At 38.5% G+C, this 22,323-nt stretch overlaps 3 protein-coding genes across 3 annotated transcripts; all 3 read left to right on the top strand.

Annotated features, from left to right (window-relative positions):
* Nucleotides 1-1,683: 1,683 nt before the first annotated feature.
* On the top strand, nt 1,684-7,463 carry LOC137729436 (protein STICHEL-like 4). Its single transcript, XM_068468379.1, has 6 exons — nt 1,684-4,302; nt 4,791-5,010; nt 5,325-5,852; nt 6,170-6,674; nt 6,811-6,874; nt 7,164-7,463. Exons 1-6 carry the CDS (start codon nt 2,227-2,229, stop codon nt 7,260-7,262), a joined length of 3,492 nt encoding a protein of 1,163 aa, XP_068324480.1. The 5' UTR covers nt 1,684-2,226; the 3' UTR covers nt 7,263-7,463.
* A 5,245-nt stretch (nt 7,464-12,708) lies between these two features.
* LOC137728841 (U-box domain-containing protein 17-like) lies at nt 12,709-15,763 on the top strand. The gene has a single exon (XM_068467618.1). The coding sequence runs from the start codon at nt 13,006-13,008 to the stop codon at nt 15,157-15,159; it is 2,154 nt and encodes a 717-aa protein (XP_068323719.1). The 5' UTR covers nt 12,709-13,005; the 3' UTR covers nt 15,160-15,763.
* Nucleotides 15,764-19,951: 4,188 nt separating this feature from the next.
* LOC137730221 (transcription repressor OFP5-like) lies at nt 19,952-22,123 on the top strand. The gene has a single exon (XM_068469289.1). The coding sequence runs from the start codon at nt 20,411-20,413 to the stop codon at nt 21,605-21,607; it is 1,197 nt and encodes a 398-aa protein (XP_068325390.1). The 5' UTR covers nt 19,952-20,410; the 3' UTR covers nt 21,608-22,123.
* Nucleotides 22,124-22,323: the final 200 nt, after the last annotated feature.

Below are 22,323 nucleotides of genomic sequence, written 5' to 3'. Positions count from 1 at the left end.
ATTTAATTTACCCTTGTAGAAGTAGGAAAGAAAAAATAGTGCTATTCATATATATATATATATATATATATTTATTTATTTATAACGTACTATTTTTAATTTTTAATTTTAAATTATCCGATAAAATAAATTGAAAAAAGTTAAACAATAAAAATTGATACAAAATATATGAATAACACCACTCAAAATAAATAATTGCTTGATGGAATATATTTACCTGCAGAGTTTCTATGCATCATTTCTACTTATCATCAAAAGGAAGAGAGAATATCCAAACATGAAATTTGAAGATCTTTGACCAATTTTAGTGAGAGCATCAACAACGAAAATTTTCACGGAAAACATGTTTAAAGTTTTCATGAGTTTTTTTGGATACTCTTAGCGATGGTATTGAGATAGTTGGTCACTTGCTCTAACAGGTTCTTCTATAAAAATAAAAACAAAATAGCGTGAGTTATCGTTTTTTTCCTCTAGTTTTATGTGACTACAAGGAGAAGTTTTTAGGTCTTCCATAACTAGATCATGTGACTGTTTAGTAGATAACACAAAATAGAGTCCATGGAAACAAAAAACATGAAAGACAATGTGTTTTGTGTTTATGAATGTACTACCACGTGATCCGATCATTCAAATTTTAAGAATTTCTCCCACTTATGACATTGCACCTACTTGTCTATTTGTACGTAGGGATTGTGGCTACGTCCCACAATATCACAAAAGAGTTTATTGGACAATGCACAAATGATTATTTAATTCAATCGTAGTCTATCTTTAAGCGTATCATTAAATAGACAAATGTCAATTTTAACTCTCGTGAGTCTCGATTCTAACTTCATCCAGTTCGTTCAACCAAATTTTGATAAGAAAACAAGTAAAGCAAGTTTTACCCTAAGTAGTGTAATTGATGAAGTAAATTTCAAAAATTGAAAACAAAACTGCTAAAAATTCTGTGACCCAAATAAGAAAAGTAATATATTTCATGAATATGACTTAAGAATCCCTTTAAATTAGGTTCAATAATTGGAACTGGAAGCCAAATTGAGTCAAAATTACAGTGTCAACTTTAAATCATTCAAAATTTTTAAGGAAAATACCAATTTAAAATCTCTGCAATTTTCCCACCCGCTATATTTCAACGGCAGGGGAATTGTTGGTCCCCCCAATTTCAAATTTTTGATACAGAAAAAGTAAATAATTCAAGAAAAAAAAAAAAAAAAAAGAGAGTTTGGTCTGCATGCTCAAACAAACGGACTCACCGCTTTATTTGCGATGTGTTCTCTGTTTGCAGAGGTGTGTCTCTCTGTCTGTCTGTGACGGATCTCTCTCTCTCTCTCTCTCTCTCTTTCTCTCTCTCTCTCTCAACTCTCAACTCTCACTCTCTCATTTTTCTCACTACCCTCTTGCTGCTGACCTCTCTCTCTCTCTCTCTCTCTCTCTAACCATCTCTCTCACTCTAAAGTTGGTTGCCTTGAAAGGGAAAGGGCATCGTGAAGTGCATGTGAAGCTCGGTGGGAGATCTGGGTGGGGGACTTAATGATGCAAACGGTTCACTGCCTTTTCTGATTTCAGGTGATTGGAGTGATTCCTTCTTTCCCTTTCAGCTTTTCCCCTTCCTTTAATTAGTTTTTCCTCCTTTTGGATGTTACTTCATGTTCTTTCTATCACAGCAACAGCCATGGTGCTTTGGTTGCTTCTGAGCTTTCTCCAAATGGGTTTTTTTTAGTTGGAAGTTTTGGGTTTTCTTTAATTGATGCATCGAATTTCAGCTGTGTTTTTTGGTGGCTGTTTCTGCTTGTTCTGGGGTTCCATTTGGGTGGGATGCTTTAAAGGTTATGTCTTTGTTGCTGTTTTGATGAGCTGAGGGGATTACCGAGTTGTTCGTCCGGGTGTCGCTGTTGGGTTCGTTGCCTTTCAGTGAGAAATTATGTGTTTTGAGGGGTTTGCTGTGTGTGGAGGGGATGGCGGCGTGATCATTCAAAATGGTGTTGTTTAATTTGAAATCGAATGTTATTTTCGTGTTGGAGGATCTTTGATTGATTGAATTTTGGCGGCTTTTCCGACCAGTTAGTGGGGGGATAGCATTGGTGTACATTGAGGGATTTTTGTTGATTTTATGCTGCCATTGTTGCGGAGATTCGGCTGGTATTAAGTAATCATGCGAAACGTGTTTGTTTGTTTCATTAATTCAAAAGAGATTCTGCTATCGGACACGTTGACGGTCTGATCATGACCAGGGCTGTTCGAGATAGGATACTCAAGGATGCGAATGGTGATATTAGTGATCATCTGCGCAACCACATTCATTTGACAAATTGCATTCACTTGAAGAACCATATGCACAAGCGAAGCCCCATATTGGCTGACAGGTCACTTATGAGGGACCTTGTCGTCCTTCAGAGGTCGCGATCTCTCAGGGACCCTTCTGCCAGTCCTCCCTCATGGCATTCGCCTTCCATTCTTGACATGCTTTCCAGAAAAGGTGAAAATGATGCCTTGGTGCGTGAGGGGAGGAGGTCAGTAGGAAGTGAGTATCGAAGGGAAGCCAGGAGGTTATCGGCAGGTTCTCCACCTTTGGCAAGTTTAGTGACACCAAAAGTTGCTCCACGCGAGGCTAATGATGGCAATGGCGGTGTGGCCGGAATAAGTGAACATGGCAGCAAGAGTGGAGTTAAGGATGGTAGGAAAATTAGGAGAGAAGAATCTAGTCAGAAGAGTAATAGGAGTAATATTTTGGGTGGCAATGAGGAACCTCCGCAAGACCAGAATGATAATGATTTGACCCATGAAGCTCTTTCTGGAAATTCAGAATCCAAAAGTAGAAAAAGTAAACAAAAGGGAAAGCTCACTCAAGGTGCTCAAATGAAGACTCTCTCTGAGCAGTTGAATGATGTTAGGATGGATAGTGACGATGCAACGTCCTCTAATATCCACCTACCTGGAAGACGCTCCCAACAGGAAAGAATCGCTGAGGAACCGGAGGTCAGCGTTCGGGGATATTGCAGTGGACTAAGTAGGGTAAAAAGGCGGAGATTCAGAGGTGCAAGAAGAAGTCGTGCTTCTGTAGCTTCCAGAGACTTTGGAGCTCAAAATGGTTTATCTGTGGCTTCTAATTCATTAGCTCAAGGGTCAGCTCACCGAAAGTATCACATGGAACAGGGAGCAGATGAGTATGGTGAGCAAAATGTCACAAGGGCTCCTAGAAATGGGTGTGGGATTCCATGGAATTGGTCGAGAATCCATCATAGAGGTAAAACATTCCTCGACAATGCTGGAAGGAGCTTTTCTTGTGGTTTATCTGATTCAAGATTTAAGAAGGGTGGTCTGGCTGCCCATGGTAGAGTTATTTCTGACATGCCCGTGACATCTGATAACTCGAGCATTTCTACTAAATCTGAATCTGAGGCACTGCCTTTACTAGTTGAAGCATCTGGATCACAGGCAAGCTCTGACAATGCTGGTTGGGTACATGACTATTCTGGTGAACTTGGTATTTATGCTGATAATTTATTGAAGCATGACGTCGGTTCTGACTATGCTTCCGAAGCTAGATCTGGTGATCACCGCAAATTAAGGGGGCACCGCCGGCGTACGCACCAAAATCTGACACAAAAGTACATGCCCAGAACCTTTAGAGATCTTGTGGGCCAGAATTTGGTGGCACAAGCTCTTTCAAATGCTGTCATGAAAAGGAAAGTTGGGTTGCTATACGTGTTCTATGGTCCTCATGGCACAGGGAAAACCTCATGTGCTCGCATATTTGCTAGAGCTCTAAATTGCCATTCTGTCGATCATACCAAGCCTTGTGGCTTTTGCAAGTCTTGCATCGCACATGATATGGGCAAGAGTAGAAATATAAAGGAAGTTGGGCCTGTTAGTAACTTCAACTTCGAGAGCATTGTGGACCTACTTGACAATGTGATTGTTTCCCAGCTGCCATCACAGTACAGAGTGTTCATCTTTGATGATTGTGATACGTTGTCTGCTGAGTGTTGGAACGCCATATTGAAGGTCATTGATCAAGCACCCAGACATGTGGTTTTTGTCCTTGTCTGTTCAAGTCTTGATGTTTTGCCTCACATAATCATATCCAGGTGTCAAAAGTTCTTTTTCCCTAAGCTAAAGGATGCGGATATTATTTACAGTTTGCAATGGATTGCAACCAAAGAAGATCTCGAAATTGATAAGGATGCACTGAAACTTATTTCGTCAAGGTCGGATGGTTCATTGAGGGACGCTGAGATGACTCTAGAGCAACTGAGTTTGCTTGGCCAGCGAATCTCCGTTCCTCTTGTTCAGGAACTGGTAAGTTCTTCGCTGTTCTTTCCTGTTCCTCCAGAATCGCTATGGTTTACTTGTATTTATATATAATGCCTCAATGCTGATTAAAATGCTCGAGCAATTGCGTCTTGGTTGAGGATCCCTATTTTCTGTATTACTGTTCCCAGCACTTTATTTTTCTGTCATTTCTTGAAATGGGATGTTTTAAGTTTTCTTCTTTTAGATTATTAGCATGCGTGCAGTGCCGCTTAAGTATCCCTTTGCGGTATAAATATTAAGGTGCTGCATTTTCTGCACCTCTTTGCCTAAATGTTTTCTTATCACAGTTGCTCGTAACAAATTCCTTTTGTATTCCTTCCTATTTTTGCTTCATGTATGGCGTTACATGTAATATGCAATTTTCATATAAAGATAGAGGAATGCTTTTGAAACCAGCATGATATCGTAATACAATTACGTTTGCTCTTGTTACTTTAGATGGACTACCTGAAGATTTTGACTACGTTTTGCAGGTCGGGCTTATCTCTGATGAGAAATTGATAGATCTTCTTGATTTAGCATTATCGGCAGACACAGTTAATACTGTGAAGAATTTGAGAATGATAATGGAAACTGGTGTTGATCCATTAGCCTTGATGTCACAACTAGCAACGGTAATTACAGATATACTTGCTGGCAGCTATGATTATAGAAAAGAAAGGCGTAGAAGGAAGTTCTTTCATAACCAACCATGTGAGTTGAAAAATTTACTAGATTAATTGAGTAATCCATTTTTTCATTAATAAATGATGTCAACGATGTTCATATTCTGTTTCCAAATATCTGTAACTGTGCATTTCATACAATTCATTTTTCTTCCTTCAGTCTTCACCGTAATTTTAACGTGCTTGAACCACTTTTGGTTATGTGTTATGCCCCTATGGAAACCGCCTTAAATAGACATTGAAAACCCTTGCCCTTTGAAATCAAATGGCTAATTCCTGTTGATTCTTGCATTTTTTGTGACACTTTTTTAGTCAACTGAAAAACGAATTAACTGGTTGCAGTATCGAAGGAAGACATGGAGAAATTGCGTCAAGCTTTGAAAACTTTATCTGAGGCTGAGAAACAATTGAGGATGTCAAATGACAAGTTAACATGGCTAACAGCTGCACTACTCCAACTTGCTCCTGATCAACAGTATATGCTGCCTAGTTATTCTGGAGATGCAAGTTTCTTTCACAGTCCCTTGGCCTTAAATAATGTGGGCGGAAGGAATGCGGTCAGGAAAGATAGTGTACAAGGTGGGATGCCAAATTATGAGAAAGGTCTGCCAACTAATGTTAGAAATTCTGTAAGTTCTGGGAAAGGTATGATTTCAGATAGAAAACGTCATGCTGCATCGGGTATGGCTTCTCAACAGACGGCCACAGGCTCTGCTGAAATGGTCAGGGTAAATGGGAAGCAAATCCATGGCAAAAGCCATCAAGGAATTGAAGAAATTTGGTTGGAGGTGCTTGAGAAAATTCCGTATAATCGAATTAAAGAATTTTTGTACCAAGAAGGGAAGCTGACCTCAGTCAGTTTTGGTGCAGGTATGCAATAACATATCTACTTATAAACGTGTGCATACACACATTTATCCTTTCGTGATTTATGTCAATCACCTACGAAATACCGGTAGCAGTGGTTTGTAGGGTTTGGGGTATGGATCCTTAGACATGGACACAAAGTTGAATTAAGTACATGACATTTTATCTTTCAGAAACTTGCCAAGAACTCTCAATTTGCTCCGATGCCACTACTTTTCCGTAATGAGATCATTTATATGCTTAAAGTGAATTGATCATAACTATTCTAATCAAATATCAACACATTAGTAATCCTTTGACATGTTTCCCTTCTTTTGCAGCTCCCACTGCGCAGTTGATGTTCTCTTCGCATATGACTAAATCTACCGCAGAGAAGTTCAGAACGCAGATTTTGCAGGCATTTGAGATTGTTCTAGGGTCTCCCCTGACAATTGAAATTAGATGTGAATCAAAAAGAAATAGTAAAGAATGGGCTCAGATGCCTATTATTATACCAGCTTCAAAGGATGGTTCATCCCATATTAGAGATGAAAATGCAGTCACCACCGATTCCCAGCTCGTGGCCCATGATACCCGTGAATTGGGCACGAGTGAAATTGTTGAAGTAGCTGCTTCTCCTAGGGAAAGCAAGGGTGGCGGTCAAATGCATAACCAAAAGAAATCAACCATGGCGATAATTCCAGAAAAACAACAAAGTCAGAATCAAAGCATTGTCAGGAGCAAGGTGTCCCTTGCACACGTAATTCAGCAGTCAGAGTCGCAACGCAGTGGATGGTCACAACACAAAGCTGTTTCCATTGCTGAAAAGCTCGAACAAGATAATTTGTAAGTAACGCAATTCCGTTTACTTCATCTTCTCGTTTCAAGTAACTTGTAAGTGAGGACATATAGTTGGTTATACAATATGCTCCTGATTAATTCTTTATTATTTGAAATCGTACTGATTCTTTCCAAACCACAGGAGACTGGAATCTCGATCGAGAAGTTTGCTTTGCTGGAAAGCATCTAGAGTAACTCGTCGAAGGGTAATTTTTCTAAAATCTCACAGTATTCTTGCAATGAAATTTCTGAGCAGGCTGACATGCCTCGCGACATAATATGCAAGGCCCGGGCCTTACTCGTCATTTTTAGACCTCAAGTTCACTCCTCATGCCATACAACTTAGATATACAATTCTATGAAAACGCCGTTGATGGAGAAAATGAATACTAACTAAACACTACTTATGTAATGCTCGGGTCTGTCGTTGCATCATTTTTAATCGCCATGGTGGTCGATTTGAAGATGAAACTTACGAATGTGTTTCACATGCAGCTTTCGCGGTTGAAGATAAGGGCACGAAGACCGCATTCGTTACTGAAGCTTGTGTCCTGCGGAAAGTGTCTGTCTTCAAGGTCTCCAAGGGTAGCATAAGATAGAAATAGTTTTGGCTATAGCTATAAAGGGTCTATACAACCTCATCTGCATTTCTTGTATTTAGCCATTTTCATTCAGTTCACTAGCTCAATTTATTTCCCTTACATTGAATAAAAGTGATATTTCATGAAAAGATGTAGGGAAACCTTTTTTTTTTTTTCTTCAAACTTATGCAAGTTTCGATTTACTCTTACTATTCCTTCCTCGAGTACTACTATGCAGACCAATTTTTTAGACAAAATTGCTAAGGGGACTCTTCATGAACTTTCTGTCGTTTTACCGTTTAACATCAATTTTCATGCCAACCTTATAAAACAATGTGCTAAAAGCATGAGATGGTAGAGAGTATGGAGTCTCATTTTTCAGAGTCCTCTTAGCATTCTCAATTTGCAAATCATGTCATGTGCTACCAAATAAAAAATAAGCACGTGAATCAATATCTAAGCAATAATACAATTATCAACAACAACGTAATAATACAATTATTAACAACAACGTCATGTTGTTTTAGAGCTATCGGTTTGTTAGGCTCTCGTCAGCCCTATGGAAAATCGAAAATTTTGAAATTTGATTAAAGTCAAAATTCTTTCTGTTTGCACAAGCGATGTAGGGGAGCAAGTGGACGCCAAAACGTCACTGCAGAAGTAAAGGCTTTTAAGCAACTAATAAACATATTTAAACGAACACGAATCTTGATTATAATAAATTAACTGTTTTCGTTAAGCACGATTCTTAAAACGACAAACAATTGGTCTTTTAATTGTTTGTATATAGTTGTTTTGATTGAACCCTACTTCTACTCCAAAAGCGGTATGAAGAGCTGTTATTTTTTGTAGTATTTGTCAACGGTTCTGGTATGAATCCATGGATTCTCGAGTCGCAGTCGTTTTGTTCGGCATCACTCTCTCTTCCCCTCACTTAAATTAATGCTTAATTCTTGACACAATTGGCGTTTGGTCAAGTAATGGGCAATATTATTATTATCTTTCAGTCAGTCACACTTTCAAACTCCGTGTTCGGTCTGTTTGAATTTGGTATAAGATATGAATCACAAACGAGCAATTTTTCAGAGTCGGAAACACGGCCCGGTGTATAATGCTTGATTACTCACTTCTTATATAATTCTTTCAATCTTTTTTCTTTTAAGAATAAAAGCCGAAACCTTTTCTCCCTTTGTTTTCCTTTCGTTTATGTTACTGTCTAGAAAATTATGGTCGTAATTAGCGTCATTTCTACCACATGTTTTTTCTCATTTTGACATGATGATATTCTAACTTATAGTCTAACTAGAAGATAGGAGAATTCGAATAAGTGCCATCGAGACAACATACGATTTTAGCCAACTATTTCATTTTCTTCAAGTAACGAGAAAAAACTTAGGTCATCTCTAACTGATCTGGTCAAAGGGCTAAGCCAAAGGGTTTATGGGCCCCACCATGCCCAAACCCCCAAATCAGGTCAGCAGGTTGGCCATTTCCAACCAGCCAGCCAGCCCTCCAACTCAGCCAATTTGAATGCCAACAGCTACTTGCGTTAGCATGATACCAGCTAGTTAATTTCATGCTGTTGTCAGGTTAATGTTAGAATTATAATTTTTTTTTTTGGACGAATTTTAAAAAAAATTCTAATTTTTTTCCTATAAATACCTACACCATTCCTACAACATTGAAAATTGAAGACAAGAAGTGTCATGTAGATAAGAATCCTATCTAAAATTTGCACAACCAATTATATCTCGACACGTGCCACTCGAAATCCTATCCGAAAAATTATTAAGATTACATAAAGATAAGAAATCTGGAGTGTTACTCACTTTAGCGACACGTGACACTCGAAATCCTATCCGAAAAATTATTGAGATTACATAAAAATAAGAAATCTGGAAAGTTACTCACGATAACGACACGTGTTACTCGAAAATCAAATTCAAAAAATTATTGAGATTATATAAAGATAAAAAATTCAGAGGCTTATTTATTTGTCACAAGTGACGCTCAAAATTTGTCCCAAAATCTTATTTTAATATAGTAGTTTAATTTAACTAACCATATTAATTTAATTAAAATAATAAATTATGTTTGGCTTATGGCCTTTTGGCCCTCTCGGTTTGGAGATGGTTTTTTGTCAAATGATTATGTTTGGCCTATGACCCTTTGGCCCCCTCGGTTGAAGATGATTTTTTGTCAGAGGGCTATGTTTGGCCTATAACCCTTTGGCTCCCTCGGTTGGAGATGGTATAAGATATGGTCTAGCACTGTTCATTACAATATAATTTCTTACAGGGCTATAGGGCTAAGGGGGGGAGCCTTTTGACCCTCATGGGAATGGAGATGGCCTTACCACTCAGTGTAAGGTGTAAAAGAAAATTTTAACCTTTATATACGTACAATCATCTAAAAAATGAGAAGATTGCCAATATTGCGTGACCATATTATGAAGTTATTGTTTATATACTTTTCATTTAAATTGTGTTGAAAGATAATCTTGAAATGATTAGATTTTGAAACTAATTTCAAACTTGCATTTAAGGTTCCGAGTTTGATTTCTCCTACTCAAGTATTACTCATATTTAAAAAGAGAAAGACTGATTTGAAATTTTATACGTACATTATTGGAGAAGGTATTAGGTGTTGGATATAGAATGGTCAAAATTACTGAAAAATGCCACAAAATCATAGTTTAATAAGGAAAAATCAAAATCCAAAGCTCCAAACTTTTGACCTAAAATGAAAACGAAAAGCATGGAACATATATTTTTTATTGTTAAAATTTCTAAATCCTCAAAAGATATTAATCCATTGTTTAGATAATATCACCACCAACTAAGGAGGGCAATCTGATTGTTTTTGTACATGTCATGTCGACTTTATGTAACTCGATATAAAATTTTATCCAAAACATAAACAATACTTTTTTTTTTTTATGAACCATTGTCATTCTTAGTCATACATCTACCGAATTATATATTCGTGCAAGTGATAAATGTTAAAGAAACTATCTTAAAAATAACTATCTATGGACTCTTTTAAAAGTTACTTTTTATGGACTCTCTGCTATTTCACTAGAGTCTCACCTTTCCTATCAAAAACTAACTTATTAATGACGCAAAAACACCTGATAAAAATTAAATTATCATTTTTTTTAATTTTTTTTTAAAATCTCTGCAGCCTGAGCACAATTTTGTACTTTCACTTTTGTTTTTTAAAAAGAAAAAAGTAACAACGGGTGACAAGCCACTATTATTCATCTATTTCGAGGATTGAAAAGACTCACAGAAATATTTCAATCTCTCATAATCACAAGTCTAATTTTCACAACAACAACAGATTTCGAATTCAAAATTTTTAATTTTTAATTTAAAATAAAATCTCGTAATCCACCCTTCACTATTGCAAGGTGAGTCTGTCTGTTGTTTCTGCTTAGTCAACTTGTGTGTTGGACGTTTTAGTCGGAGTAAAAAATTCGCCAGCGTGGACATAAAACGCAGGCTCTTTGATGCCCAACTAATAATATTAGTATTAATATTATCCAAATAAAAACCCCCAAAGTTCAACGCGCCTAAAAGCTGCGTGGCCCCCACAGCTTTAAGTAGTCAACCCTTGAATCAAAAGTCCGATGCCAGTGCTTTACTTCGAGCAAAGCAATCATGCAATAGTCTTGCAATTACAGTTTACTCCTCGTACCCAACATACTACTCCGTTCAAATCTTTGAGTGTCAGGAATACGGTATAATATATCAAATGTTATAATATAAGTTGAGAATTTTTTTTCAAGTGTCCTTCACTTACTAATGCATATGGTGTTCTGAACACACTGAAAAATGATCATCCGTTAGATTAGAAGTAGATTCTATTGTCTCTTTGGTCCTCCTCCATACTATGTGCTTTTTGGCGACCAAAGAATCAACTTACATGTACCTACACTTGTAGAGTGTACACCATTCATCAAGGTAGGACAAATGTGAAAAGAAAAAAAAAAATTATGAGAATATATACGACCAACATTTCACGTTCAAAAGTCAATGTTGTTCTTGTCATTCGAATGAGATGTTCAGTTATGTCCACATACAACCAGTTAGAACTTACGACTTAGGGTTTGGTTTTTGAATTTTGGAATCCCGACTCTAGAGGTGATAATCGAAAAAGAAATCTTAGAAAAACACGGCAAGACAAAGTACCACTTGAATAAAGGGAGATCTGAACGTAAAGAGAATTTGCTTCCGTTTGATCCTCTTACGTATGCGAAATTTAACAACAAATGCTTTTTTTTGTGTTTATCATTCTTACTTCATTTGATAAGACAATTACCATATTCTAGACTGTATACGTGCTGCAATTGCAAATCTACGCAGATAACAATCCTAACAACGTCCACATAAAATTGATATAAAGTGGTGGGTGATGACGCTATGTGATAGGGAAATTTAGGGTGATCGCAAAAACTGTGGGCTTCAACTGGCAGTTTGAAGGAAAGGAATCCCAAAAATGGCAGCCAAATTCAATGAGAAATTGTGTTCTTCACGTAAATAATGGGACACTGCACAATGACTCATCTACACCTCAGGATAAGATCTAAATCAATAATACGACACGTTAATCTTAAATTTTCTATCTAACATTGATTAGTTTTGAAAAACTCCGAAGAACCATTTTGGTGTTTTACATTTGAAAAAAATAACTTTCGTGATACGATGTATTATTACCGTGACTTCTTGTGTCACTAATGCAATACTTAGTTTCTTTTCATACGATATTAATACCATTAAGTCATTGGCAATCATGTTTTCTTGAATCCTATGGTCTTAGAAACTTGTGGACTAACTCCCCTTCGATCTTAACACAACGCGGAAAGAAAATAATTGTTTAATTCAACCTTATTGTTTTACTTTTTTCTCTGTTATTAGATTGATCAAACAATAAAGAATTATAATTTTACTAAACGGTAAAATTCTAAAAGAACGAGAATAATATTATTGACACGAATCACAACCTGAAGAATATACATGTAACATAGAGGTTCCTCTCCCACCTCGGAGTCCCTGTTATGGTGGATGACTTCGTAAGAATCCAAAGTCCAAAGAAGTAAGTAAACTGGAAGAAATCGCGTGTCCTTTTTGGTCACGGAAACCAGCGGCAATGCCAACAACAACAAAAACAAGAAAACTTTAAGCTTTTGTTGTTTAATTTAACGAAAAATTATATTTTTATATTAAAAAGTCAATCTTAATACTATTCATTTTATTTTTTATTTTATTATTATCGTTAAATTAAAATTTTTTAATTCATTTTTATTAATTTTTCTCAAAAACAGAAAGGAAATGTGGACATTGGGCATCCATATTATTGCTGCCTGCTGCTACAGCATCGAACGCTGCACTGGAATCTCTCCAAAATATGAACTCATATTTTCAATTCAATTGAATCTTCTCTCTCTCTCCTCTCTTTCTCTCTCCTCTCAGTCAAAGCCCCTCCTTTCCTAGAAATTGGTGGAACAAAATATAAAGAGAGGAGAAGACAAACACTAAAGTCCTCCTCCTACTTTTCGGAAATCCACCGAGTCATCCGAGTCGCCCGGGTCGGCTTTTGCAACGCGGAATCGTCCCCCACCATTTATACAATTTCCCAAACAATCCCATTTCATTTCCTTCGAAGATTGTACAAAACCGCCAATCAAAGCCAGAGGCTTTGGATTCGTCGAGGATATTTGACTCTGCCCAGTTGCTTGTTTCTTCAAAATCTTCATGGCTTCGGCGGCGATATTCTCATCGATGCGCCGGCGGAGGTCACCTTCCCTGGAGGCGTTTTTAGCTCCGGTTGACCTCTCTGACGTGGCCCTTGTACAGACCCTTGTCTCGGTCACCGCCGAGATAGTTTCCTCCTTCTCAGACAAGTCTTTCTCCTTCCAGCGGCGGAATTCGAGGTCGCTGGTGCGGAAAGTCGAAATCTTTCTCGTGCTCTTGGAGTATCTGAGTGACTCCGGGGCTGCTATGCCATGGACGGCGGTCATCTGCCTGAAAGAGCTCTACTTGCTGCTATACAGATCCAAAATACTCCTCGATTACTGCGCCCGGTCAAGTAAGTTGTGGCTTTTGCTTCAGAACCATCCAATTTCCGGCCATTTTCACGATTTGAATCAGGAAATTTCGACCCTTTTGGACGTGTTTCCGATGGAGGACGTCGAATTGGGGGAGGACGTGAGGGAACAGATTGAGCTCCTGCAGCGACAGGCCAGGAGGGCGATGCTGTTCATCGACAAAGGAGATGAAGAATTAAGGGTTCAGTTCTTTTCGTTCCTTGACGAATTCGAGAAGGGCCGGGTTCCTGACTCCGCCGATTTGTGGTTGTTTTTCGTTGAAAGAATGGGGATTCGAGACGCCAAGAGTTGCCGGCACGAAATCGAGTTCTTGGAGGAGCAGATTGTGAACCACGAAGGTGACGTTGAGCCCACCGTTTCGGTGCTTAATGGGTTTGTGGCATTCACTCGGTATTGCAGGTTTTTGCTTTTCGGTTTCGAAGAAGACGAGGTTGAATTGGGGATTGGGAACAATCAGAGGAAGCCCCGAAAAGGGTTGATTGCTCAGGAGATTGCGGAGACTTTTATAACGATTCCGAAGGACTTTTGCTGCCCCATATCATTGGATTTGATGAGAGAGCCAGTGATCATTTCAACAGGACAGACATATGATCGGAGTTCAATTTCGAGGTGGCTGGAAGAAGGGAATTGTACTTGTCCGAAAACAGGACAAATGCTGCCCAGCACTCGCCTGGTTCCGAACCGGGCTTTGAGGAATTTGATCATGCAGTGGTGCACTGCTTATGGAATTCCGTACGACCCTCCAGAGTCTGCATATGCATCAGCAGACAGCTTTGCAGCTGCTTCTCCCTCTAAGGCTGCTGTTGCAGCCAACAAAGCGACCGCGGGGCTTCTCATCCAACGGCTGGAGGATGGATCACCGTGCGCACAAACTATAGCTGCTCGTGAAATTCGATTACTGGCAAAAACAGGAAGAGAAAACCGCGCTTTCATTGCGGAAGCTGGGGCAATTCCCCATCTTTGTAAGTTACTCTCGTCTCCAAACTCTGTTGCCCAAGAGAATTCTGTGACTGCAATGCTCAACTTATCGATATATGATAAAAACAAAAGCCGAGTTATGGACGAAGAAGGGTGTTTGGGGTCCATTGTTAATGTTCTGAGGTTTGGGCACACGACTGAGGCGAGGGAGAATGCTGCAGCAACTTTGTTTAGTCTATCGGCGGTTCATGACTATAAGAAGAGAATAGCGGACGAGGAAGGGGGAATCGAAGCTTTGGCAGGATTGTTGAGAGAGGGTACCCCAAGAGGAAAGAAGGATGCTGTGACAGCTTTGTATAACCTGTCAACTCACACCGAAAATTGCACGAGAATGATAGAGGCTGGGGCTGTTACAGCGCTTGTAAGTGCATTGGGAAACGAAGGGGTTGCTGAGGAAGCAGCCGGTGCATTGGCATTGGTTGTCAGGCAGCATATTGGGGCAAAAGCGGTGGCGAAAGAGGACATGGCAGTGGCAGGTTTGATAGGGATGATGCGTGGTGGGACTCCAAGGGGTAAAGAAAATGCAGTTGCAGCTTTGCTGGAGCTGTGCCGAAGCGGTGGAGCTGCTGCAACTGAGATGGTAGTTAAGGCTCCAGCTTTGGCAGGGTTACTTCAGACGTTGCTTTTTACTGGTACAAAGCGGGCAAGAAGAAAGGCAGCTTCTCTTGCTAGAGTGTTCCAAAGGTGTGAGAATGCTGCAGCAATGCATTTTGGTGGTCTCGGCGTGGGATATGCACTTGCAGGTAACTCAGCTGCTAATAGGGATTCGAGTTTCGTAGGTGATGTCTCCGTGCCGCTGTCCATTTCCGTGCCTGTTTTGTAGTGGTAACATCAACCCTAGATTTATAGTCTTCCTTGCTTATATGTGTTCTTCCCATTTTTGTTGGAAATATTTACACATTCTTTCATTGAAATTGGAGGTCATAAAGAAGTTACAGGAGTATCGTATTTACTGTGATTTTAGTGAATACTTTGTGTTGTCGAGCTTCTAGTGTAAGATCAGTATACATTGTAATGTTGAATGATTTGGCAAACGAAAACAGAAAGTGTTCAGAAAAATTGCAAGACCATTACAATTACATTGATAAACTGCAGTTTGAGGTGTTGTTTCGACGGTCTGAACAAATACTCTGTTTAAGTGCCTTATCTCACTAAGTAGGGTTGCCTATGAATTCTAGAACGCTGTTGCGCTCTGTTTTGGGTTAAGTCTTCCATTAGCTCCAAATACTGTTTTGTCTTCTGAATAGGGACGTACATTGTAATGCCATCGGAATTCTTCTGAATTTGATGCTAGGAGTCACATTTGAAGTTTCTGCCTAATCCTTATGTACTCAAATTGCAGCCATGAAATGTCACATTTGAAGTTTGATCTAGACTGAGAATGCAGAGACTGATACTGTTACTATTACATCTAATAAATAATGATAAATTCACATGCAAATACGGAGGGCCTGTTCAAGACCTTTAACAAGAGTTAAAAGCGCTTACCGACAATAAAAAATACTTCTGATTACGTTTGGTGCAAAAACTTAAAAGCGCAAAGGGATAATACCTTTCAAGTCGCATGCATTTGAATATTCAGAAAGTGAAAGTCATTTGATGTTTCTGTTACTTTAAGATCCATATTTACCGAGTAGGATTTTCTCTCCGTTCCAATTCCTTCCCCTACCCTCTCCTCCTTTCTCACTCTCCTCTTATCTCTCTATAAAGTCAACACAAAATGTTGACATAGTATAATCGTAACCGTTCAAATAAGAGTAGACTGAAGAGGAGGAGAATTTGGACGAGAGAGAATTCTACTCTCATATTTACACGTGGTAGGCAGCTTAGTTGTTGAATGGTCCGAAGAACGTTATGGAAGAGTGTAGGGGAAAGGGATGAAGATATTTCCTCATTGGGGAACTTTCTGGAGACTAGAATTAGTGGTTATTCGTCCGTGATGTAAGAGTGGACATAATTTCTTCATTCAATTGTTTGAATGACCAAATGCCAGGTTTGGTGAGGTTTCGTCTATGCCATGGATTCTTATCAGCCAAGCATTAGTCACACGGTCAAGCGTCACATCACTATTCCGATACACTCTTTATTCTTTCCGGATCAGGATCCTCCCTGACCTTAAAAAACTCAGCTTGCTGAGCAGACAATCGTAGCTGTTGAAATTTGATCCAACAGCTGTAAACAGAGAACTTGCTAAAAGTTATAATAATTGTAACCGTTAGATCAAATTTCAACGGTCACGATTGCCTGCTTAGCAGGCTCAGTTTTTTAGGGTCAAGAGAGGATCTTGATCCATTCTTTCCTAAACAAGACTTCGCTGCCGAAAGAGCTGATAACCAATCAGGCGAGGACACGTGTCCAACTTTTGATTTTTTTAAATCAAAACTCGGACACTCTCAATTATACAATTGGATTCGAGTGTCGGAATCCTATTGTTTTCGTTGAGTTGTTTCGAGCACCTTGGGTGAGATAAAGCTTGGAAGATGCAATTGGCTTCTTTTTTAACCTATCTTTTAAGAGAATATGCTTGGATGGGCGTTAGACAACCACTGAAGTCTGTTGGAAAATTCCACTTGGAAGCAGAATCTTGTCTGTAATCGAGAGCTTTTGTAATGGCAACTGTGTGTAGTGGAGGAGGAAGCATGCCTTTCACTAAGGCAATCCCACCTACTTATTACTATCGGATTGAAAGGAAGGGAACGTAATCAAAGCTGATGCACCAAAAGGCTCCATTTATTTTGTGGTTAGAGGAGACCGTACTTTAACAAGATTGTCTGATTAGGTCAATTTTCATATTGAGTAAAATCAAATAAGATTCAAAATACAGCAAATCTCATGTTTTTTGTGAAAAGCACTTACAGATTACATGATAAGACATCCTACCGAAGTTTTTCTGGTCGAGGCCAAATCAAAGCAGTTGCATTAGTAATGATGGTTTCTAATGATAAATAGCACAACATCCATATTGCTTACAGCTTATACCCCATTTCCTTGGTCCCCTTTCATATTAAACAAATGAAAAAAATCACCGCTTATAGACAAGATGATAATAAAAAATAAAACTGATGGGCTAGGTTTTAAAGGAGTAGCTCAACTTGAACTTTATTGGGTCCCAATTAAAAATCCAAATAGAAGTAGTGAATTAATTCATTGGATTGTTAATGGATACTCGTTAAAATCAGTTTATCACCATAATATAGAGATGAGATTAGTAATGATGATGATGTAAGACAAAATCAAACTAAATAAGTTTTATTAACAATTCAATGAGTTGTTTTGCTACATCAAGATCCAAAGATCCCAACTCATTGGTTAAAACCCAATTACAGTCTGATACATATAAAAAAAAAAATGGTTAAAACCCTAAAAGAAATTCATATACATTGTAGATGTGGGTTAGGTTAGTTGACCGGGATAGTACTCGCTCCGTTATATTCAAGTTCGATTTCTCTTGTCAATTTAGATTAAAGTAATGTTTATGTATACGTTAAACTATGATTTGTCTACAAGGGAAAATGCCGTAGACTATTTTTTATTTGGTAATAGCATAGGAATATCACTTTGTGTGCTTCTTATCCATCCATTTGGCAATGCCCATGTGGATGACAATGTGCACAGTGGAGGAGTGGTTCTCTTCTTCACCTTCAAAACAAGGCAACCCTCACTGGTTTTGTTCCATTTGTTCATGATTTGGACTGCCTGGACGGCAAGAAAAGTCTGGAATTCTTAGTACAATTTAATTAATAAATTGCCTCCAAGGCAGGAAGTCTTGGGTTTTGGAGAAAGAATTGTAGTTTTCAGTCTCGGTGGAGTCACGAGTTTTTAACCTTGTATTTGGATTAGTGTATTTTTATATATAATTAGGTAATTATAAGATGGTTGAATGTCAATTCCTCATAATTCATCAATTAAAAAAAAAAAATCCTCATAGAACTAATGTCTTTCTTTGTAGCCGGCATATTTTATTACAATATAACGTGGTTGAAACATGAATGTTGATTTCTCAGTGTTGAACAAGACAGACATAATATCATCACGTTTTGTTATTAATTCAACTGTTATAATATGGGTGATTGACAAGTTTATGTTTTAGGGACAATATAATTAATAAAATATATAAACAAATTATAATATCATGTGACTGAGTAACCGTCATACGAAAGAAAGAAGGAGTTATAATGCATTGAGAGTCTTTGACCATATCAATACTCAACAGGAGCATTGCTAGTGGCTTTGAATGTGCTAAGAAATGCAACCAAAAGGGTCGAAATTAAAATTTAAATTGCAGGCATGACTTAGTGACTTTGAATCGGCTGAGAAATTTTCCAGACCGGGCGTTTTACGGCAGGGAAACAACAGTTCTAGACAAGAATAGTATTCTCGTTGAATTTAATGCAAGCAACTTAAAAAACAAGATTTTGTGTATCAGAAAACTCGTTGACACGATCCAAATTAGGAGAAAGATTTACATGCAATTAAGTGATGGGAGATCTGTAATGAGAGTTGCAGGAACAGATGTCCCATCACAAGTTAGTTATGTGAGAATGTGAGGACAAAAGTTCCACATTTGAGAAGATCAAACCATGTAAGGGTTTATAAGAGGCTGAACTACTCTTAATATTGACAATTGGTTTTATGGTGAAACCATAATTTTCTTTGTGGTATCATAACATATTGGCCCATATGTGATGCCTAAGGATTGCGCATGCTCCACGTAACCGAATTTATGTTATGCACGTGTTTTAAACTTGATGGTCACAAGATTATTCATCTGCATTCTAAATTGAGCAAGACCAAGTTTAGGAGCCCAATCTAGATGTGGGTTAGCAATTCTCATGTTTGGTTCCCTCCCAAATTTCAGATCAGTCCAGCCCAATTCGACCAATTCAGAGCCCTTTTTGCATTCAACTAGTCTGACCAGTGGCCCACTGTACTAATCTTTTTGACCAAACTGAATAGAAAGACTCAAAACTCAGGACCAAAGACAAAGCAACAAAGCAAAAAGTAGGAATAAAAAGGACAAACGGATATGGGTGCCCCAAACAAAACCCAAAACACACAGAAATAAATAAATGGACAACGTGTAATTATAGGTGACGAGTTTGATAATTAATTATGTCACATGTGCCCGTTTGGTAGAATATTTCAATTTTCCATCCCCTCATAATGTTGTATTAAAAAACCCTAGTAAATGTCTACGACAATGGAAAAACCTGATTAAGCATGCAATCTCACAATTCATATTTAATCCTATATGTGTCTTTAGTCACGTGATGATAGAAACGAATGCATAGTTATTTAGAATCAGAAACACTCAAGAATTTTTCCAAACAGTTACACTTAGTCATCAAAGTGAGCTCTATATCATTGTATACACTAAATAGTCTTTGATCACGAGAGAAAAAAATTGATGTTCGTTTGACTATAAAAGTTCAATAATACACGTGATCTGACTGTCTACACAAGTTTTCTCCTTTCTAACCACATAATTGCTCATCAACTTGCTTTCAGTTGAGTTAGTTTCTAACTTTGTAATAAGTTGTAATAAATGAATTGTTCTATAGCAAATCAAATTCAAGAATATATAGTTTTCATGCATTAATGAATGTGAAGCCGCTCCAATTTGTGGAGAAAATTTTCAGTATACAAGAAACACCGTCCAGTACATCAAATATTATAATATAAGTGATTGATTTTTTATTTTCAAGTATCTACGACACTTGGTCATGTTTCCGGTACAGGAAAAAATCTCTCCAATTTGTGGCGAGGTTAATGCTAATATGCTATGATGGGCAGAGACAACACATAATTGCTTCTCCTTTTTATCCCAAAAAAGAAGGCACAAAAGTAGGGAAAAAGTGGGTGAGTGGTCACAAGATTTAGGGCGGGCCTTTCTTTTGAAAAACAAATCCAGAAAAACACTACCCGTTGCCCACACCCACCCACGTTCCTATTAACCGTCCGTCCCTCCTTCCTCTAAGCTCCTACAGCCCTACAACTTGATCAATCTTCCTTCTCTGCAACTCCAAACAGTCCAAATTCCCTTTTGGAATTCAGATTTTCGGTGGAATTTAATCATGAAGTGGGGTACCAAAAAGCAAAAGCATCCCCCTACTTCTTCTTCTTCTTCTTCTTCTTCTTCTTCAAAGCCTTCTCTGATCTCTCATGTCTTTCCAAGTTCATGGCTTTCCAAGTTCAAGCACAAGAGTGGGAATTCGGAACCGAAACCCGGGAAGGGAAACTGGAAAGAGAAGCAGAATTCTGCACCTTTGGATTTGCCGAGGTGTGGTAGTCATGGTGGTGGGAGGTTTCATGGCGCGGATGATGACGAGGATGATGCGTTTTGGAGGCTGTCTTTTGGGGAAGATAGTGCTGAAGGGAATAACAGGGGGGTTTTGAGGTCGGTGCGGTACGATTCGGATGATGAGTTTGACGTTCGGAAATCCATTTGTGGAGGGTTTCAAAAGAGTGGTAGAAAAGTGGAGGGAAGAGAAGGGTCTCAGAAGTTGATGGGCATGCATAAACCTGTGACTGCGAAAGACTCGAAATGGATGAAGAACGAAGGAGTTTTCGGAAAGGAGGAATTCGAACGAGAAGCGGTTAAGAAAGAAGACAGATCAACAGCTTCTGTGAGAAATGATGTACTGGAAATGTTAGCAGCAGTAAAGAATCAAGATTTACCTTCATGGAATTCGAGAACTTCTGGTCTGGAAACAATTGAGGAAGAAGCTTTGAACCCGGAGACTGCAGAAGAAAAACAGAGTTCAGATTGGCAGAGATTGAAAGAAAGGAAGATGGAACACGTGAAGTCGAAGAGCGAGAAGCACCGGAAATCTCTCTACATAAGCAGGGAATTGCAGAGGAGAAGGACAAGGAGGAGTTGCAAGGTCAGAGTTTGTTCTCCGCGGACAGCTTCAAGGGTCGAAATCTGCAAAGTAAAGGCTCTCGAAGACATGACGAAGGCCAAACTGAAGACTGAAAGTGAGGCTCAGGAGAGAGCGGTACAGCAGGTAAGAACAGGGTTGAACAGCTTTGCAGTGGTGAAGTGCTCGTTCGACCCACAGAAGGACTTCAGAGACTCCATGGTTGAGATGATTGTGGAGAAAAAGATAACCCAGCCGGAGGATCTGGAAGAGCTCTTGGCTTGTTACCTAACCTTGAATTCCGACGAATACCATGATCTCATCATCAAGGTATTCCGGCAGGTATGGTTTGTCATGAACCGGACCTGTGTCGGTACTGAACTACAGCATGAACAATATGGCAGTGACTAATTTCTCTTTAGCTAATGATAGCAAAACTTGTAAAGTAGATAACACTACTACTTTTCTAATTCTAATTGCTCTTACTGCTTCAAAATTTGTGAAAGTCAACTAAGCAATGCAAATGTAGAATTACAATGTGTGTAAGATGCACAAATGCGGGGAAGATTAAGGTGGTAAAACCCAGTTTCAATCTTCAAACCCCGCAAAAATTCATACGGTTCTTCAAATCAAAAGTAAAAATGCTACTTATCGAGAGGAACCTACAACCACAGAGAACTTCATCAAAACAGCAGATGCATAATAAGGCTGTAAACAATCATTTCATATGAGTTCAGAAGTATGTATTTCCCACAACTAGTCGTGTCACATGAAGATATCCTCAGCGAAGAATATAAATTCTATAGAAAAAGAAGCAATTACTCGAGCTGAAGACCCTTCGTTGAACTATCAAGTCAACCAAACACCAGATGCCCAGTTGGAATGAAACAGAATTAAGATCATTGAACTTCAAGGCAACTGGGTTAACAGACTCATGTGCACAGCCATATGAAGCGCAGCAAATTGTCTAATAACAAAAGTTAACGTGGATGAAAATCTGTGAATTGTTGATTAACGTACATGGGCATCATAAGGAGAGCGAGATTAAAAGCACGTAAAATTCTTACATAAAAATAATTAAACGATGTTATATTAGTTTATAGGTATAAGAATAGTAATTAGAATAT

This window comes from Pyrus communis, chromosome 3 (genome assembly GCF_963583255.1).
Source record: "Pyrus communis chromosome 3, drPyrComm1.1, whole genome shotgun sequence".
Taxonomy (NCBI): domain Eukaryota; kingdom Viridiplantae; phylum Streptophyta; class Magnoliopsida; order Rosales; family Rosaceae; genus Pyrus; species Pyrus communis.
The sequence above is the reverse complement of the archived record's forward strand: the minus strand, read 5'-3'. Positions and strand labels throughout refer to the sequence as shown.